The following is a 21,152-nucleotide window of genomic DNA, read 5'->3' on the forward strand; positions in this document are numbered from 1 at the left end:
CAGGTAGGGGAAGTTTTCTGTCATTATTTCTTCAAATAGGTTTTCAATATTTTTCTCTCTCTTCTCCTGGCACCCCCATAATGTGAATGTAGGTATGCTTGAAGTTGTCCCAGAGGCTCCTATACTATTTTCATATTTTTGGATTTTTTCTTTTTTGCTCTTCTGATTAGGTGTTTTTTGCTTCCTCATATTCCAAATTGCTGATTTGATTCTCAGTATCCTCTACTGATGAATTCTTTTAAATTATTCTTTATTCCAGTTAGTATATGCATAATTTCTGACAGGTCCTTTTTCGTGTCTTTGATGTTCTAAGATTCTTGAAAATTCTCATTAAGCCTCTTGAAACTCTCATTAAGGTCCTAGAGCATCCATATAACCATTGTTTTGAACTCTGTATCTACTAGTTTGTTTGCTTCCATTTTATTTAGTTCTTTTTCTGGAGATTTCTTCTGTTCTTTCATTTGTGACATGTTTCTTTGTCTCCGCATTTTGGCTGTTTTCCTGTGCTTGTTTCTATGTATTAGGTAGAGCTGCTATGTCTCCTGGATTTGGCAGAGTGGTCTTGTGTAGTTGGTGTCTTATAGGGCCCAATGGTTCAGCTTCTCCAGTCACCTGACCTGGGTACTCTAGGTGCACCCCTGTGTGGGCTGTGTGCACAATCTTATTGTAGTTGAACCTTGATTGCTGTTGATGTCACTGGGAGAAATTGACCTCCAGGCCAATTGGCTGTGAGGACCAGCTGTGACTACAGTGGAAGAGCTGCAGTACAGGAGATACCCCTATGGAATAGGACTTGCTTCAGTGGGGATTTGGTGATTACTAAGTCTGCCTCACTTGTGGATGTGTAGAGTTGTAATCTGGTATGGTCTGAAGCTGTCCATTGGGTGCACTGGCTCTGGGGCATCCAGAGAGGTGCAAAGTCAGCCACTGCCTGGGGCTACCTGTCAGGAGCTACAGAGCTATCTGTGGATGGCTGTTACTTGTGTTAGCCTTGGAAGTGTTAGCCCAGGCAAGCCCAAGCTGTGAAGTAAGGCAGGCTGCTCCTAGTGCCAGGCCTTGCGCCTCTTATTAAATGGCATGGGACATACTGAAACCAACTGCTGCTTGAGAGATTTTAGGAGAGTCTGAAGCCTGAGCCAGGACAGGCCATTCATATGGAAAAGCTGCTGCAAACAGCTTGGGTAGGGCTGAAAATTGGATGGGGTGGGGTCTCAGGGAATCATCAGGGTGGATCGAACAGTGTGAGCCAGGTTGATGGAGACTCAGATATGGTGCCTGCTAGTCAGCTCTGTGATGGGGAAGGTCTCAGCATAGGAACAATGAATTCTGTGAGCACACCTATCTGGGAGAAAGCTGCCCCTGAGTTATTGCCTGGGTGCCAGACAATGCAGTTCCTCCCCATATACCCTTGGATCCCCCAAGCCTCTGCCCAGCGTGGGAGCACAGAGGGAGCCTGTCTGAGTAAATCTGTGCACTGGTCCTTTAAGAGGAACTGCTGGGACTCCAGCAGCCACCATGTCACTCAGCCACAATCCCCACTGGTTTTTACAGCCTGAAGTTCTGGGGACTTCTCTTTCCAGCACTGGAACCCTGGGCTGGTTGTCTGGGGCCCCTTGCTCCTCACAGGAGGGCTCTATAGCCAAGATATGCCTCCCAATTAAAACCATGCCACAAGTGGGTGTTAGAGCAAGCTGTTCCATGCCTCTACCCCTCCTACCAGTCTCAACTTACTTTCTTATTTACTTTTCTAGCTGTATGACTTCCATTCAGCTAGATTTCAGGTGGTTCTGAATGATGGCTGTTCTGTATTTTAATTGTAATTTTGATGTGGTTGTGGGAAGCAGTGAGTACTGTGTTTGCCTATGCCACCATCTTGGTTTTTAAGGACCTTTTTAATTGAAAAAGGCTTTTGAAAAATTTTAACCCAAACAAGATTTTTGTTAAAAGCTCTCTTGTATGGTTTGTTTTATATGAACAAGTAAAGCCACTATATTTAAAACTTAACTTACAAAATAGGAAACTTTAGGCTTATTATTCACCTCACCAAGAGAATACTCCTTTAAGTCATCAGTATAGGAAGCAGGGTTCTGAGTTACATATATTTAACATACATATAACTGCCCAGGTAGACATGTGCACAAAGTAAGGTATGTCTATTATAACACTGTCAATATTTCATTTATTTTGATTACTTAGGAAGTAAACCTAATATCTTCCCAAGTGTTTCCAAAATCAGCCTGATCATAATGACCTGGAAGATTATAGAATTGCCAGTCTTCTCCACTTGAAATTTCTCAATCAGTAGCTCTGAGGTGAAATCTAGGAATTTATATAGTTAATATTTTATCCATATGTTTCCTTATGATCAGGCACGTTTGGGAAACATTAGTCTGCTGAGTAAAGCTCAGGTTTGTTTTTTTTGTTTTTGTTTTTTTTCATCTTAGCATCTAAAGTCCTCCACAGTCTGGCCTTAAGGTACATTTGAAACATCTCCTACAACATTTACCTGTGTTTAAAATGATATATTTATTCACTATTGTCAAATAGATACTTTTCTCCCTTGGAGCTTTGCTCAAGCTGTTCCCTCTGCCTAGAATATCCTTCTCTCATATATTTGTCCATCAGATCTTTCTTATTCATCTTTCAAGGCTCAACTTAGATTTGAACTTCTCTATAAGGGCTTTCCTGACCACAGGGTCAGGATTGTGTTCTCTCTCCTATGAACTCCCACAGCTCTTCAAACCTCTATTGCAGTGATTTCCAAAATGTGATCCCTGAATCAGCAGTATCAGTATCAGCTGGGGACTTGTTAGAAAGCCAAATTTTGGGTCCCTCTCCAGACCTACTGAATCAGAAGCTCTGGGTATGGTGCCCAGCAGTCTGTTTTCAAACAAGCCCTGTACGATTCCAATGCACCCTACAGCCTGAAAACCACTTCTCTAATGTACTCTGTATTTAATTATTGCTTTATGATATGCCTACTTTCTCTACCAGAATGTAAAGTAAGCTCAATGAGAGCAAATACAATGCTTTCATCATCTGCATCCTTTTCAGTAACAAGCACAATGTTTTCACTTACAGATCACAATAAGTCTTGTTGAATTAAATTGCTATTTCTTTAATGTCAAAATCTATGTATACAAGATGAGCAGATTGTAGTGCATCAAATTTTCATTTTAATGGTGTTTAATAACCTTTAAAGGTTATATCATGATTGATTCAGATGCAGAAACATACCAATTGTAAAGATAACTAAAAAGAACTAGTTGCCCTTATTTTTCAACACAGAAACAAGACCTCTTAGTTTTAAGTTTTTCTCTATGCTTAGGGCATATGATGCCTCATAAATGTTTACTAATAATAACTATAACAATCTCATCTGGAAGTTTTTTTTAAAATCTCTTATCTCTATAAAGAAAAGTTTCTAATATTTCTAAAATTTCTTACCTGGGCTTCAACTTCACATCTATATATATAAAGAGCCAGGGGCCGTCACATCCGAAACAACCGAACAGATGACCAAACAGGCTGTGTGGGGCAACCAGGCCAGCAGGGGGGTTAGTGAGGGATGACCAAACGACTGAGCAGTAGGCTGCATGGGGCACCAGGCTGGCATGGGGGGCAGTGAGGGGTGACCAGGCTGGCAGAGGGGGGCAGTGAGGGGCGACCAGGCCAGCATGGGGGCTGTGAGGGGTGACCAAGCCCTCACAGTTGGGGGGCAACTAGGCGAGCGGGGTGGCAATTGGGGGCGACCATGTCAGCAGGGGGGACAGTTGGGGGCAACCAGGCCAGCAGAGGGGGGCAGTGAGGGGAAACCAGGCTGGCAGGGGGGCAGTTGGGGGTGACTAGGCCGGCAGTAAGGGGCGACCAGGCTGACAGGGGGGCAGTTAGGGGCGACTAGGCCAGCAGAGGGGGGCTGTTGGAGGTGATCAGGCCAGTGGGGGGGGGGCAGTAAGGGGCGACTATGCTGGAAGGTGGAGGCAGTTAGGGGCAACCAGGCTGGCGGGGGGGGGGGGAGGTAGGGGCACCCAGGTTCCCAGGGGGGCAGTTGGGAGTGCCCAGGCTGGCGGGGGGGGGGGCAGTTAGGGGCGATCAGGTCAGCAGGCAGAGGCGGTTAGGGGCGATCAGGCAGGCAGGCAGGTGAGCAGTTAGGAGCCAGCGGTCCTGGATTGTGAGAGGGATGTCCGACTGCCGGTTTAGGCCTGATCCCTGATTGGGCCTAAATTGGCAGTCGGACATCCCCCGAGGGGTCTTGATTGGAAAGGTTGCTGGCTGGGCTGAGGGGACCTCCCCCCACTGTGCACGAATTTTGTGCACCAGGCTTCTAATTGTAACTATAAATAAATTAGATAATAACTATTGCGTAGTGTGCCTATATACTATCTATCTATCTATCTATCTATCTATCTATCTATAAAAGCCAAGCGACTGGAACGAGACTGGTCATTATGACGTGCAACGACCGGTCATTATGACTCAATCAGGGCTCCAATTGGCACCCCCAACCTCCCACGGCCCCTTCCTCTGGCTGGCCCTGCCCCTGATCCCTGATTGCCCCCCCCATCAGGGGCAGGGCCGGCTGGCCAACCTCCTGTGGTGCCCCCCCTGGACGACCTCCTGCACCCCCCTCCCTGCTGGCCCGGCCCCAATTGGCCCCCATCGGGACGGGCTGGCTGGACCCCATCCGTGCACGAATTCGTGCACCGGGCCTCTAGTCAATACATAAAATTGAGATATAATTCATTGAAAATAATTGGAAATACCTTTTGTTATAGTAAAAGCCAACATAAAGTTTTATGAGTTCACTAACTGAAAAACAAGCTAAAAGAAGACAAGAATCTAATTTGACTAATGTTTCATTTATTGCTTGAAGTTAAATAACAGATTCAGATAGCTACTGGATTCTTAAAAATCTTTAGTAAGACAAAACAACATTGGTGAATAATTTAGAAAATTCACTAACTAGCATATTTTGCTTTAACAGAATACCTTTCTTCTTAAAAAAATATAAAACTAAAATTTTAAACTGGTTCTTGTCATAATTCAAAATATCTAATTAATAACATAATTATTTCTAAGTAAAATTTAATTATCAGTTTACTGAAACAAAGCCACTGTAAAAGTACTTTTCCTAAAGTTACAATATAATAGGAAAATAAATAAGTCCAAATATTTTGTTGTGAAAATTTCAACAAAACTGATCAAATCCAAGAGAAATAAATCTGAACAATTATTATCTACTTTTAAAAATAAAAAAGCATGCTTTCTAATTAGGTATCTTTGTAATTTGTCTTATTAATATAAAGAGCACTGTCTTATTTTTGTTTTTAGAAAAGACCATCAAATATTCCCAGTAAAGACTTCATTTCGTCAGCTTTATCATCAGGATGGTACCTACTGGGGGGGAAAAAAGCAAATGTAAATATAACTATTATTGTAACACAATTTATTTTAAAATACACAATAAATAATGTAATAAATACAAAATGGATAAACTTGAAGATTGCTGAAAGCTTAATATGTCAAGTGAACTTCAATATGCATAACCTTGTGGGAAGTCTTGTGGTGGAAAATTAAACTTCATAAACTGTCAGATAAGTTCTTTAGATATGTCTTTAAACATATTAGAAAATAATGTTATTTAATCAATACATCTATGAATTTGACTATTCAAGAGGTGGGGGAAATTGCTACAGAGTTATAAAAATGAGCAGCAGTGGGTCATTTATTAGACTTAATGTAGCTTTTTTCCCCATTGAACATGTAGAATTATGAAAGAACTGGTTGGCTAAAATATAACTTGAACTTTTGAAATATTAGCTGATCTCATTTGGATTATTTATTTATTTATTTATGTTACTACAATATTATTGACTATATTTCCTATGCTGTACTTTACATCCCCATGAGGAGGTTAGCTCATGAGGGATCTAAAATTTCAATGTCTTTAAGTAAATAAAATAATCAAAGAAAAAGAATGCTGAATTTCTCTGTAAAAAATTGTTACTGGTATTTCTTGATATGTCTTTAAAGGGCTCTTACCTTAAATCAATTTTGTTTTTACATTCACTGTTTCTAACAAAGAAATCCACTTTCTTGACAAAACTTGAAGAATTTGATCTTTTTTCAGAGTGAGGAAAGTATAGCCTTTCAATCACTGGTGACAGACTTTGTTGTTTTCCTTTTTGTAAATGGACCTATATTTTGAGTTTTAAATAAAACAGCCATCATTGAAAGTTTAACTATTCAAATAGAATTTAAAAGAAAAACAATGTAACACTTTAAAAAAGTATTTGCCCCAAATAAAGATAAAATAAATAAAACAAAAACAAAAAGTGCTTCTTACAATATTTGTATTTTCATCTTGTTGAGGAAATGTTGTCACGGAGGATGCACCAAACTTGGATGTAGCAGAATTTAATAAATAAATATCTGGCTCCTCTTGTGATGAAACAAAACTAAAAATAAAAGTTAATTATTTGTAAAATATGTCAAATAAGATAAACAAACCATTCCAACTTAGAGATCGGTAATTCTTTGGAGAATGTGATTAAAGTTTACCATATTTGTCACCATAAAGATTGATGCCCTGTTTCTTACACTCATGGAGACTTGGTGTATCTCCTTTCCTTTGGACAAAACAACAACTTATATATTCCAAATTAGATAAGAATACTATTTTAAAGAGCGACAGAAATAATCACTCAACTATTTAAAAAATTGGGTCTCATGCTTAATTGTCTTTCATCTAGCAGTCTGTAAATCTTTTCTAGGTCTCCCTTATAACCTCCTTCCTTATTCTGGTCTCTGTGTGGACAGACATTTCTAGTTATCTTCCTATGTATAACTTTATAGTAGAATTAACCTTTAATCTTCTGTATTCAATTCATTCATTAAAAAACACCTGTTATTTGCTTCCATATCTCAGATATTGTACTAGGATCTGAGAATAAAGTGGTAAGGAAATCCTCAGGGAGTTACAGTTTAGTAGAGGAAGAGACAATAAGTAAATACATATCATTCTACAAATCCCTAGGATGATTTGTTTTGTGATCAAACTGTTTATCCTGTGTGTAGCACCTTAAGTACCGCTCACGAGTTTTCTAGTGTTTCGCGTGCCATCTGTTAAGGACCACTCACGAATGTTCTCATTTTTCATGCGCCATCTGTTATGGACCTTAGATGTCAACACACTGTCTTGTCCACTGTGGGGCACGGTTACAGTGTTTTGGCCAGGTTCAAGCCTCAGACTAATGAAAGGACAGGGTCCTCTCACTGCCATGTGCAAGTCCCAGCTGGAGGGCACAGCACAATCATAGCCAACGGCTGTCGTTGTAAGCTTGAACCTATGGTCCGAACACATAGCCCCACGTGCCTTGTGATAGAGTTTAGGTGCATGTAGTTGAGTAGGGTTGAGACTCACGAGAATGCTGTAGACAACGTGATCACGCCCCTACTTTGCCTTGTGGCATCTGCTATAAAATAAAGACAAGGCTTGTGGGCGCTGGCGTTGTCTCCTCTTCAGGGAGCAGCGTCTCACCAAGACCCAGCTATTATTCTCTTGTCTGTCTTTCCTTAATCCTTTCAACCCCCACCCCGCCACCCCCTCCTACTCAGAGACACCCTTGGCCATGCTGGCCCGGCACAGTCCACATCGAATGAAGCAATCTCATTGGTGGAAACCGTGCAGGTCAATCTACGAAAAACTATATAATTGCACGAACCCATAAAGCATTGCAGTTACATTGTATTTTGGTCATTCGAATAGTCTTCGTCTTCAAGTTCCTGGCGCTTTTAGAAATGCCCTCTCTCAGAAAAAGGAAGGAAACCAACGAAACTGATACACTTCCGGAAGTATTTAATGATAATTCTCAGATATTCCTAGTGAGATCGAAGATGCGGATGACTGTTTTGACGATTCCGGAGATGATTCTACTGATTCTACTGACAGTGAAATTGTTAGACCTGTAAGGAAGCGCAAGGTGGCGGTGCTTTCAAGTGATTCCGACACTGACGAAGCTACTGATAATTGTTGGTCTGAAATTGACACACCACCACACTTACAAATGTTTGAAGGTCATGCTGGAGTCACTACATTTCCATCTCAGTGTGACTCTGTACCCTCTGTGACCAATCTCTTTTTTGGTGATGAATTGTTGGAGATGTTGTGCAAAGAGCTGTCCAACTATCACGATCAAACCGCAATGAAACGCAAAACACCATCTAGAACACTAAAGTGGTCTCCGGTTACACAGAAGGACATCAAGAAATTCCTTGGCCTAATTATTCTGATGGGTCAAACAAGAAAAGATAGCTTGAAAGACTATTGGTCAACATATCCTTTGATATGTACCCCTATATTTCCACAGACAATGAGTCGCCATAGATTTGAGCAAATATGGACATTCTGGCATTTCAATGATAACGCCAAAATGGACAGTCGCTTGGGGAGACTTTTCAAGATCCAACCTGTGCTGGATTATTTCCTGCATAAATTTTGAACAATATACAAACCAAAGCAACAGTTGTCTTTGGATGAGGGAATGATTCCACGGAGAGGACGTTTAAAATTTCGCACCTACAACCCAGCAAAAATAACAAAATACGGTTTACTTGTTCGGATGGTGTGCGAGAGTGACACCGGCTATATCTGCAATATGGAGATATACACTGATGAAGGAAGGAAATCTTAGGTGATACCTTACTGCCTACTATGGAGGTAAAAAACTAGAGGCCTCTGGGCTACATCCAAACTACAGACATTATAATTATTACTTTTGGAGGAGGGCACTAGAGATTATCACATTTTTTAAAATTAGTTGTCAAAATTACAAGTCAGGAGATATCACATAACATTTTAGATGCCTAGCATTTTATTTTTTTAAACTAGAATATTTGACAATACTAGACACTCATTTCTTGCATAGCAACAACTCATTGGAGCTGAGCAGTGGTTTCTCTCTTTAGATGGGATACTCTACAGTTGGCTTTGACTCACCAAGTCCTGAAGCCAGGTTGAGTCTGTAACCTACCCGATGCCTACAGACTGCTAATATGGTGCCTAATATGGCATTTAAGGTTCTTCACAATCAGACCTCAGCAATCTCAGCCTTAATGCTGTGGTCAGACCACACTTTATTGATCCTTGAGCATAAGGATGCCTTTTAAAACCTTATCCCTTGCACATGCTTCTTCTACTTGCAATGCCTTATTGAACTCCTATTCAGCTTTCAAGTCTTGTGAAAAATGAAGATTCCTGGGCTCTAGCCCCAGAGACCACGATTCAGTAAGTTTAGTGTGGGGCCCAGGAGTGTGCATTTTAAACATCACCCCCTAGGTGAGTGTTTCTCAACCTTCTGGCCCTTTAAATACAGTTCCTCATGTTGTGACCCAATCATAAAATTATTTCTGTTGCTACTTCATAACTGTAATGTTGTTACTGTTATGAATCATAATGTAAATATCTGATATGCAGGATGGTCTTAGGCGACCCCTGTGAAAGGGTTGTTCGACCGCCAAAGGGGTCGCGACCCACAGGTTGAGAATCGCTGCCCTAGGTGATTCTGATGCAAGTGGTCTGACAACAGCACTTTGAAAAACACAGTTTTAAGATTAAGAGGATTTAGTTTGGCTAATACTTTACAGCTTCTCTGACATCTTAAGACTTGATGCCCATCTCCAATTACATTTCAGGAGAATATAAAATTGTAAAAAGTTGTACAAACTTGTATTCCAAACCCAAGTTCTAAAACTTGCCTGTTTGACATTTCTCTTTGGAATTTGCTCTCTGACTCTTGGAGGCATAGTTCATGTTCCCTGGTAGTTGAACTCAAAGTGTTTCCAAATCCTATATAAAGAGATAACATTTTGAAATAAAATGCCAGGAAACAGCTGAATGGAGCTTTTCACAAGATCTAAAAGGGCTCACTTTATGCAACAGATATAACCTGGCTAAGGAAGGAATGCATAATTCTTCTCAATAATAAAATTTCATTTGCATAGCTAAATAAGGGAACAAAAATAAGAGAGTAAAACCACGAAATATGTAGGGTAGCTTATTAGTCACTATATTAAAAGGTCTCTAAGTCACTATTATTTACTTACTAGAGGCCCGATGCACAAAATTCATACAAGGGGCTTGGTTCTCACAGCCACGGCGGCTTGCCTCTCGGCCCTCGCAGCCCTGGCTTCGTCCAGAAGGACGTTCGGAAGGTCGTTCGTCTGTCTGGTCTAATTAGCATATTATGCTTTTATTATTATAGATTTTTAATTCATGTAAATGATCAAATTAAAGTTCATTCAATATTTTCAATGGTCTACACGTAATTAAGTTAATTAAAATGTTTCTATACACAGGGAAACATATATTGTAATTGATTTTCCCAGTGTCAAAGCTATGCCTCATAGGATTAGGCTGCCTCGAATGATCAGTATAAATTGCTTCTTAACTTGCAGTAGACAGTGCTTTTAATTTTGAGGTAGGGACCAATAGTTGTCTTGTAATATAGGAAATTGTGCCTACTGAACCCATGCTGGAGATTTTTCTGGTCTACGTTGTGAAGGTGGTCAAATCCTATTCCTTCTGAAAGGAGCATTAGCTCTTAAGGTAATTCTTAGAACCCTGAAACAATATTTCAACTTCTATTTGCTTCCTTAAGAAAGCCTTTTTAAAAACAGGACTGGGGTGGATACATTAAGAGTCAACTATAATTCTGAGGAAATGATTTCCCTTCTTGCAGCCATCATGGGAGAGACTGTCATCATCTCACTGTCATGTCATACACTTACCAAGATTTCCACTTCACTGTTTTAGTGAACAGGAGTAAATCTGCCAGTAACTCAAGGAACTAAATCCCATTATTTTTGGATTGAATATGACTTAAATACAATATTTAATGCAAAGAAACAAATCCTTTCCTATTTATTTATACCGGATAAAGTTAATAGTTCTCCTATAAATAAAAGTTATCTTTTATTTTCTTGGCTAGCAGATGAATACTTTTAGAAAGGAAATATTTTTGTCCCAAATATTAGCAGACCATGTGTGATCTTAGAATGGAGAGCTGGATAGTTTGTTTTATGAGAAAAAATTGAATAAGCAATCTGAATTTGAATAGGGTCCTTTAACTAGATAGGGGAACAACAGAATAGAAAAAGCTTATTTGTATACTATCTTCATGGGATGACCTTGACCCTTGTCCTCAGGAGGAGGAAATGCTATCTGTGGAAGGGTCGAATTTTCAGTTCTGCTAAAAATTATAATCTTAACAAACCAAAGCTAATTAAGCAAACAAATAAAAAAAGACAAAAAAAAATTAGTCCCAGAGGCTGAACTGAAAAACATTCAAAGAATATCTCAAGAAATTACTTCATGCTAACATACAATTTTACCTGATGTTTTTGTGTTCTTATCAGCTGAAAAGCTAGTAACTTCCATTAAGTTTTCATCATCAAAATCATCCCAAACTTCATTTTCCAATTCGAAGTTCACATTCAAAACTTCTGAAAATGGAGAGTTGTTTTTATCCACATCTATCAAATTCTGGTTTCCAGATGCATTAAGATTTCTGTTAGACAGCACTGCTTGAGGGGCTTTCTCATTTAAAGTTGTAGAATAGATCCAGCTAGAAAAATCTGCCATGCGTATGGATAAAAGAGTTTAGGTACTTTTTAAACCATAAGCATATCATCTACTGATCCATCAAACCTATCTTTTAAGTATAAAACAGAGGTCTTGAATAGTAGTTTTCAAAAGCATTGGGTCAAGCATTATTGAATACTGTGTTTAACCAATTCTATTCACTCAATTACACACACTGATAATTGAGCTGACTTTAATTTTTAATGGATTCTTGTAGATTGAATAAAATTTCCATCTTAATTCCTATATGAGAATAACCCCACTCCAAGCTAGAGTTATTATTGGAAAATGGTCTTCCTCCCTTCAGCTCTTCTCCCTACAAGTTAATTTTGAGTATTTTTATGAAATATATTTATCCAAAATATATCTTAATTTTTCTCCTGCTAAAAAATCTTTAGTGTTATACATTGTTTGAAGGCTGGGCTTAGAGCCAGACTACCTGGGTGAAAATTCCACCTTCCTCATTTACTAGTTGTATGATCTTAGACAAGAAACTTAAACCCGCTGAGCCTAGTTTTCTGCTCTGTGGAATGATAATAATATCTACAAGATTGTTATGGGGACTAAACGACTTCTCTTATGCAGTTTTCCATGCCAGTGTGCTAATAATTGTTTAATGACTGCTTCTCCAAAAAGTATGAATATACATACATATTGTTTATGTATTATATATATTTATTATAAGCAAAGGATATGCAGCACACAATTTGCAAATAATAAAATATACAGCATGCTTTATTATAAGTTCCATATATCTAATTGATTCTCACTGAATGTTTTCATTGAATTTTGCCAAACTTTTACATCTATGGTTGCAATTGACAAGTGAATGTAATTCTCACATGAATGTTGTTTGATATTTTTGTTGACGTTAACAAATAGTATAAAAGTTAAATAACAAAGACATATGTTGGGACTTTACCCATTCATCCACTGACTCAAGCAACTTCTTTGCTGAATTGGATTATATTTGTCAAATACTAGATGAATACTCCCTCAGTTTTTTTGTGCTATTCACAATGTAATGGCTACAGACACAATATACTTCTATATTTAATTTGTACTATTAACATTTTCTACATCACTTTTTTAAGTCTAAACAACAAACAAAACAATAAACCAAGTCTTGATTTGTGTGTTTGCTGATTTCCATGGTATAAATACTTCCACTGTAGTTGATTTTAAGGTATCAACATAACATCACTGAATGCAAAGTTGAAAAGAAAGGCTAATAGCACCCTATTGTATAATATTTTCTCTATATAGATACAAATATAGATGTAAAGAATCTCAAGAACACAGATAATAAAACATAGTAGAATAAATAGGATCTGATTAGTTTTGAGTATTTATAGCCTTTGTTTTTAATATTTTATTTAATTGAAAGTTTATATATAATTAAACTTCTAATAATAGTTGAAAGATTCCCAAAATTTTAATAATAATCTCTCACAAGCCAGTATAAGCTTGCTCCAATCACTGCTAAGTTTCCTTCATTTTAAAGATCCTCTATCTTCTTCTTCACCTTTCCAAATCCTATTTTGTCCTTCAACTGCACCTACAACTACAGTTCACATTATTCTACTTTGTCCTTAAACTTCACCTACAACTACAGTTCACATTATTTTGTACATTGGTATACATTCACAATATATGTCCTAAAAATAGAACTAGGTATAAAGTGCATAGGGAATAGGACCTAAACTTACAACGGTGGTCAGAGTAACCACCTTTCAGATAGTAACATGGTAAGACGGTAACACTGGAATTTGAACTTGATAGAATTTTGTGACTATGGAGCAGGGCAAGAAGGAAAGTCAAGATATTCCATGAAGGGAGAACAGCATGTGAAAAGCATAACAGTATGAGAGACAAGAGAATGCTTGGAAAACTGTATGTTTTCAGATTTTATGGAACACAAAGTAGAAGGAGAAGGCAGGGCCCACTGAGATTGCATAGGCAGTTAAGTGTGAGATTGTGTTGAAGCTTGTTTGACATGTTAAGAAATTTACTTTATTTTTCTTATAGGCAATGAATATTAAAAATATTTTAGCAAGAAGCTTACATGATCAGGTATGCCTATTAGATCACTTGGAATAGTATGAATTAGAGGATGAGATTGGAAGCAAAGAAAAAAAGTTAAGAAAGCCACTGCAATAAGTGAAAGACAATGAATATTTAAACTAGAGTATCAGCAGAAGAAATAGAGAGGAAAAAATAGATATAGAGATGTTTAGGTGGTAAAATACATAGGACTTGGTGATTAATTACATGTGAGGTAAGATATTTAGGCTGACTCTTTTCTGCCTTTTAGCAGCTTGGAAAATAAGAGAGTTCTTTCACTCAGCTAAGGAAAAATGAAAAGGAGCAGAGTGAGGTATAGAGAAAACAGAAAGAAAGAGTTCAGATACTGACATGTTAACTTTTAGGTGGATATGTCTAGAAAGGTGATACATAAATGGGTCAGGGGCTAGACAGAAAGATCTAGATGGGAGTGTAGATTTAGAAATCATCCAAATATAGGTAGTAATTGAAGACATGGGCTTAGGTGACATTGCCTAAGAAAGGTTTATAAAGTGAGAAGAAACAAACAAACAAAAAGGATCCTTTTGCAACATCAACAGAAAGAAAAGCCCAAGCAGTTGAAGAAGTAGCAGGAGACCCAATGTTGAGCGGTTTAATCGAAACCAAAGGAGAGATTTCCAAAAGGAAGGACAAGACAGAGTCTCAAATACTACAAAGCTCAAAGAAAATGAAAGTTGAAAGGAGTTCATTGAATTCAGCGTGTAGGAGGTCACTAAACGGTCTGAGAAAAAGCAGTTTCAAAGGAGTGATGGAGAACTCAAATTTTAGTGAATGAAGAGTGATAAGGAGGTAAAGAAGTGAGCACAGTGAGTATAAATTGCGCTTTCAAGAATTTTTGTTTCAATGGGAAAGAAAGAGATAGAGAGTATAAAGACTATTGATTCTGTTTTTAATCTGCCTGGCATGCTTTTCTTTCTTTTAGTAGGAGTATCTTTCTTGTTCTTTGAGGAAACTGCCTCCAACATTCCATGTGATGCTGGTGAGGATGTCATTCATTGCACTCTGGCTTCCCCAGCGCCACAGTGGGTGGAACACATGACCCAGTCTTCAGGGTACAGGGAATGCTTAAAGCAGGGGTGGGGAACATCCAGCCTGAGGACCATATAAGGCCTGAGAAATTTGGTCTGGCCCTGCCAAGGGATTAGGGGTGAGTTAATTAAACATTTGACCAAATATAGTAGGCTAATTTGTAAGTTGATAATTTTGTATGGCCCTCGAATGATGTTAAAAATATCCCAATGGCTCTTGGCAAAAAATAAAAAAGGTTCCCCACTCCTGGCTTAAAGAATGAACACAACACTCAAATGAGGCCAGTTGGGATGAATTCTGGTCTGCCAAAGCTAATAGGGAACACTGCATTTTTCTACTGAAGCTGTTAAACTGGGAAAATGTGAGTTGGGGGCATATTACCATGTGAGAAACCCCATTTAAAAAATGAAGCCAATGAGTAACCAGGATATATAAATAAATGAGTGAAAACCAGAGGCATGATGGGATCATCTGAATGCCTGGATCTAGCAATATTAAAGCCAGATCACCTGTCTGGACTTAGCTTACATGAGATAATTGGTTTCCTTTTTTTGAATAGAATTCCTAGAAGTCAAAAGGGCCATAACTAGTTAGTTGGGGACATGGAGCTGAAGAGAAAAGAGATTTGAGCATATTTATATGCTAAAGAGAAAGAGACAATAGGAAAGAGAGCTTGTAAAAATGTGGGGAAAAGGAGAGGGATAAATGGTCTTTAAGTCCCAAGTAAGACAGGATTGGAAAGATTAAGATTGCCAGTGGAAAGATAAACCTTGAATAGAAGAAAAGATCATTCTTTTTAAGACAAATAGAAAGTTAATGATGGGTTCAGAGACAAAGAAATATAGAGTTGTGGGGTGGAAAGTTGAAAGAGTTCATATATTATTGGCTCAATTTTTAATTCTCACTGATAACTAAAAGTCAATTTCAATTTATAGAAATGGCACTGGACTGGGAATCAAAAGATATGGATTCTATTTCTGGTTCTGCCATTAATTAGATGTGATTTTAGACAAGTCATTTAAACTCTCAAAGTTCTTGGCTTCTTTCACGGTAAAATGAGAAATTAAAATGTTATGATACAACATGCTTTCTCATAAAATTTCTGGCATTTTTCTTCTTCCCTTTTGAAAATTGGAATACAGATAATAAAACTTGCTATGTTTTTCTAAAAACATTTCTAAGAGCAATATTAGAATAGATTTACAATATGTTTTGTCACCACAGGCTAATGTGTGAAAAGTATAATTTACACTATTATTAGTAATAATAGTACCAAATATTATGGTAAGAGTTTTACATACATTATCTCATTTAATGCTAAAATATAACCAGGTGAGGGTATCAAGAAAAAAGGATAAGTATAGTATGAAAGGTTACACAACTACTAAATGGCAGAGCTAGAATCCTATCTAATAAAAGAGTGATATGCAAATTGACCATCACTCCAACACACAAGATGGCCGGCAGGGCAGGGCAGTTGGGGGACCAGGCCTGCAGGGGAGGGCAGTTGGGGGCGACCAGGCCTGCAGGGGAGCAGTTAGGCATCGATCATGCTAGCAGGGGAGTGGTTAGGGGTGATCAGGCTGGCAGGCAGAAGCAGTTAGGGGCAATCAGGCAGGCAGGCAGGTGAGTGGTTAGGAGCCAGCAGTCCTGGATTGTGAGAAGGATGTCCCAGATTGGAGAGAGTGCAGGATGGGCTGAGGGACACCTCCCCCTCCCCATGCACGAATTTCATGCACTGGGCCTCTAGTATACTATATAGATCCTTCTTTCAAAAGAGGGGTAGTCACTGCAGGAGAGGGGCAGAAAGATGGCAGATGTGGTCATGGGCAGAGACAAGTGACAGAAGTGCCTCCTGTCGCTGCCCCTGTCCTGCATCTGGGTCATCATGAAGAGCTAAACCAAGGTGTCCAGAATCAAACAGGAAGCACTCATGCTCACGGTTAACGCTATGCAACTCTTTGTTCAATATCTAGCCACCTATTCCTACAGACATGGCAGTGGAAAAGAAAAGAAAGCACTTACAATGATTTATTAAATACTGCAGAAGAATCAGAAACTTTCCAATTTCTAGCAGACATATTATCCAAGAAGATACCAGCCAGTATATATCTAAAAATACTTAAGTAGAAGAGAGAAGAGGAGGAGGGGAATAACAATGTTGATGAAAGTGATGATGAAGCAGAATCCTACACCCCAAACAAAATTCTTTTCAAGTCCACCTAGTGAGGAGGATCCTGGATTAGCCCAGCCTTCAGTCTCCTGACCTTTCAGAGGCTTCAAAGACACTGTGCTCCTTCCTGGGATGCAGGGTGTGATGCACCTACACCATAAATGTCCAGAAGGAAAGTTGTCAGGCCCACAATGTAGTTGGAGGGCATGAAGAGAGAGCTGTCTGTACAGCCAAAGACAATTCTGCTTAACTTTCATTTAGGGATAGAATTCAAAGAGCTTCTAAATACCAGTTATGTAAAAGCAACTACATTCAGTTTTAGCTCAATGTAGTTTATGTTACATTTTGTTACATTGTATGTAGTATGTTACATTTACATTTTTGTATTTCAAGAAAATTTGAATATTTGTCTAAATACTGCATTTTGAACTTAAAAGTTTTTTTTATTAAAAGTTGTATTTTTTTAACTTTCCATTGCACTGTTTTACTGTGAACATCTGCTATTTTTGTAATATAGTTTTTATACTTTAAACAACAAACTAATCAACTGAATTTAGTTGCTAAAGGGAATTTATCTTATCCCTCAGGTGGGTTGGGGGATAAGATACCTACTGATTTCTATCAAATGAAGACCAGGGTGAGTCACTGACTTGCTCACACAGAGTTTAACAGAGCCTTGGTTAGGACCCAGGACTTCATTGGGGACTCAAAGGCAGAAGTCTCTTCCAACCATTCCCTGCCTCAGAAAGAATAAGTAAATATGATATAAAGATATGGTTCATCACCTCTGAACATTTATAAGTCCCTAAAGTGAAGCAGCCCAGGAGTGAAAGACCATATAGAGGCCCAGACCAGCAAAGAACTGTCCAGTCATGTCACTGTTGTTGAAAACCACTAAGTTTTGGAGTGTCTTGTTATGCAACAATAATAACTGATACAATCTACTTTAAAAAATAATATATTGTTGTCTCAGAACTGTCCAGATGCCAGCACGCTATTATAATTCTGCTTTCTGATATAGTGAAAAATGTCCCTTTTAAGAAATATTTAGCCGAAACCGGTTTGGCTCAGTGGATAGAGCGTCGGCCTGCGGACTGAAAGGTCCCAGGTTCGATTCCGGTCAGGGGCATGTACCTGGGTTGCGGGCACATCCCCAGTGGGAGATGTGCAGGAGGCAGCTGATCGATGTTTCTCTCTCATCGATGTTTCTAACTATCTATCTCTCTCCCTTCCTCTCTGTAAAAAATCAATAAAAAAAAAAAAAAAAAAAGAAATATTTAAACTTAAAAAAAAGAAAAAAAAAAGCCAAACCCCAACCACAAGCTAAATTGAATATTTAATACATTCTGTAGGAATATAAGGAATGCAACAAAGATTAGAATTTTATAATATATGTTAGACATTTATGTAAAAACTGTTCCATTTTTCCCAAAGAAATTTCCTCAATTTCTTGTCTTTGCTATTTTCTTCGGAGCAATAACCTGTAATTTCTACTCTCGCAGATAAGGGGCTCCATTGTGCTGGGCAGTAATTATAACTTTATGTTTCAAGTCATTATCACCTCCAAACACTCCCTTTCATTTATTTCACTGCACAGTCTCACTGTACTGTTTCATAGTGAAAACAGACTCCACTCAAATTCAAAGAGCCTGAACAGAAGCTAGAAGCCCAAGGATGTTTAGGTACTGCTTTAGTAACAATGTCTACTGACACAGACCTCCTATTCATTCATACTATTAAAGCTATGTTAATGAAAAAGGAACTCGGGAATGAGATCATTAACTATAACCAAATACATTCTAAATATAAATACCATGTGTTTCCTGATCAGTATCAGGCAAACATCTAAACCATCCACCTCGAGTTCTAAGAGAAAAAGGTCAGAGACAATTACAAAGAAGGTGCTTCACATTATTAGGTCCATTTTGAAAACAAGGAGGTTCCTGAGTCAATGCCTTTAATCTTTCTTTTTAACAGAGATTTCTGTTGATCCTGACGTTGGTAATCCATTTATGTCTGCACCCTTATAGTCTATTTTGCCTTTGCTTGTGTCATTGGATTCTTGCACAGCTTTTCTAGGCCATATGCGACTAACAAAGGGGGAAATCAGAGGGTATATGTATGGCTCCAGGAACTTTTTGTAGATCCAGAGCAGAACTGGAATGATGATACAAGGAATGCACACCATTGTCCCAGGTGGGAGCTCCTGAGCCGCAACCACCAAACCCAAATGGAAATGTTTGCACTTCCGGAGGGAGGGACCTCAAAAGTTGTATGTATTTTTGCAGTAAATGCTCTGTAGATCAAATTTTAGAACCCTCTATTATTCTAATGCCTTCCTTATTACCTCTGACACCTTTGTGAAATTTAAAAATAAGCATTTCTAGCATTTTTATCCCTAGAGAAAAATTTCAAGTCAAATCATAAATCTAAAAAGAAATTACCTCTGTATAAGCATAGTCTTCTTAAACATTTTAGAATCTTTTGTATATTGAAGATATCTCATTTACTGTTCCTTTCTTTACACCCACGATAACTTTTTATTATCCACAAGAGAAAACCATAAGCTCTGTATTTTTTCACATTGGGTAAATTTTTGGCTCTTATCCTTTTAATCTTTTTTAAAAAAATTGAGTTATTTACACCCACTAAAAGCATCCTTAATGTTCAATCTGTTGGTTGTGTAAGCAAGCAGTTCCATCACCCCAAATATTCCCACATACCTTTTTCCCTATTCCCAGGCAACCACTGATGTTTTCTGCTCTCTTGTTTTTAAAGTTTATTTTTTAAAATAAATTTTAAAATCCATAAAAGGGGGGTAGCATTAAGCAACACAGTTTTCATTGGAGGTTAAAATATCATGATGAGACTTTTATATCATATATAGATTGGATTTTGAATAGTGGGTAGAAAAGAAATGAAAGCAGAAAAACTCTGTGAAAACAACATACTAGTAAAAGTAAGTACAGGGAAGGATAAACTCTGCTATGCAGTACAAGGAGTAAGTTAGAGGGCTATAGGTTGAAGGGAGATAAAAATAAGAAGGTTGAAAATCTTATACCTTCTAAGCATGTTGTAATGACATTCAGGCTTTGAACAATTGGAAAAATGCTCTGATACTTTAGGTGAGATCAGGGGATTCTTCTTAATCTTATATTGGGCCTAATGGCTATCATGGTGTCATAAGAAGTTGTGGGTACTCCAGCCCTTTATTACTTAAGATCTTAAATTAGGGCTAGAAGAAGCATAATGACAGCTTAAAGAAAAGTGTGGCAATAGATACCAAGTCCACACACATGAAATTATTTTCAGAAAACCCCATGCTTATCATTTCTACATATAGCTACTGAAAAAACAACTCTATGGCCAGGATTATTTCTCACACATTTTAACAGACTGGTTATTAAATATGACCCAATATGATGCTCTTAATGGCAGGATCCAGACTAATGATGAACCAATCACAATATTGAAAAATGTATATGCATTATCTCATAATTGAATGACACAGATAAAAGGCAAACCTAGATTACACACCAGCTATATCCTATAAATTAGATTATATTCTTACTAGAGGCCGGGTGCACGAATTTGTGCACCTGTGGGGTCCCTTGGCCTGGCCTGTGGGGATCGGCTGAAACTGGCTCTCTGACATCCTCTGAGGGGTCCCAGGTTGCTAGAGGGAGGTTCTTGGGTGGTGCACCCCAGTATCAGGCTCCTTCCTCTCTGATTCTGGGTGTGTTACCTGAGAACCGCAGCTGCCAAGTCACTGCAGCTCAGCAACTCCTGCATTGAGTGTCTGTTCCCTGGTGGTCAGTGTGTGTCATAGATACTGGTCGGCTGCTTAGGCTTTTATATATATAGATATATCACAGAAATTGTAAGAGTCATAGGTTTTAGAGATATTAAAGGTCACCTAATTTAATCTCTTAATTTTAAAGGTAAGGCCCAAAGAAATAATTTTCCCAAGGTCACATGGTCATTTTGTAAAATTGGACTAATTTTATAAACAACATTATTTTAAATAATTCTAAAGATATGTAAAAGTAATAGTTCAGCATTTTAACACCTTCTGTACTCAGAGATCCCTTATTTCCTCAGCTTTTCCTCATAGTATCTTTAAATAAAAATAGTCAACACTATATAAGGAAGATTTTTTTTTTTAATTCTAAGACATATATAGTAAGACCATCTGAAATAACAGATCCAAAGAATTTAAAATTG

The 21,152-nt window shown here is 38.2% G+C and overlaps 2 protein-coding genes across 2 annotated transcripts in view; both read right to left on the bottom strand.

The window, feature by feature from the left end:
* Nucleotides 1–5,327: 5,327 nt before the first annotated feature.
* Nucleotides 5,328–21,152, bottom strand: part of HFM1 (HFM1, ATP dependent DNA helicase homolog) — a 93,103-nt gene continuing 77,278 nt past the window's right edge. The window contains exons 33-37 of the mRNA XM_023757679.1: nucleotides 11,392–11,624; nucleotides 9,757–9,847; nucleotides 6,347–6,458; nucleotides 6,043–6,197; nucleotides 5,328–5,397 (exon numbers count right to left, since the gene is read on the bottom strand). Of these exons, the coding sequence (XP_023613447.1) occupies nucleotides 5,328–5,397; nucleotides 6,043–6,197; nucleotides 6,347–6,458; nucleotides 9,757–9,847; nucleotides 11,392–11,624 (661 nt within the window). The remainder of the gene's footprint in view (nucleotides 5,398–6,042; nucleotides 6,198–6,346; nucleotides 6,459–9,756; nucleotides 9,848–11,391; nucleotides 11,625–21,152) is intronic.
* On the bottom strand, nucleotides 18,886–19,143 carry LOC102434514 (UPF0729 protein C18orf32 homolog). Its single transcript, XM_006093171.3, has one exon. It carries the CDS (start codon nucleotides 19,114–19,116, stop codon nucleotides 18,886–18,888), a length of 231 nt encoding a protein of 76 aa, XP_006093233.1. The 5' UTR covers nucleotides 19,117–19,143.

The sequence above is a fragment of the Myotis lucifugus genome, unplaced genomic scaffold, assembly GCF_000147115.1.
Source record: "Myotis lucifugus unplaced genomic scaffold, Myoluc2.0 scaffold_110, whole genome shotgun sequence".
NCBI lineage: Eukaryota > Metazoa > Chordata > Mammalia > Chiroptera > Vespertilionidae > Myotis > Myotis lucifugus.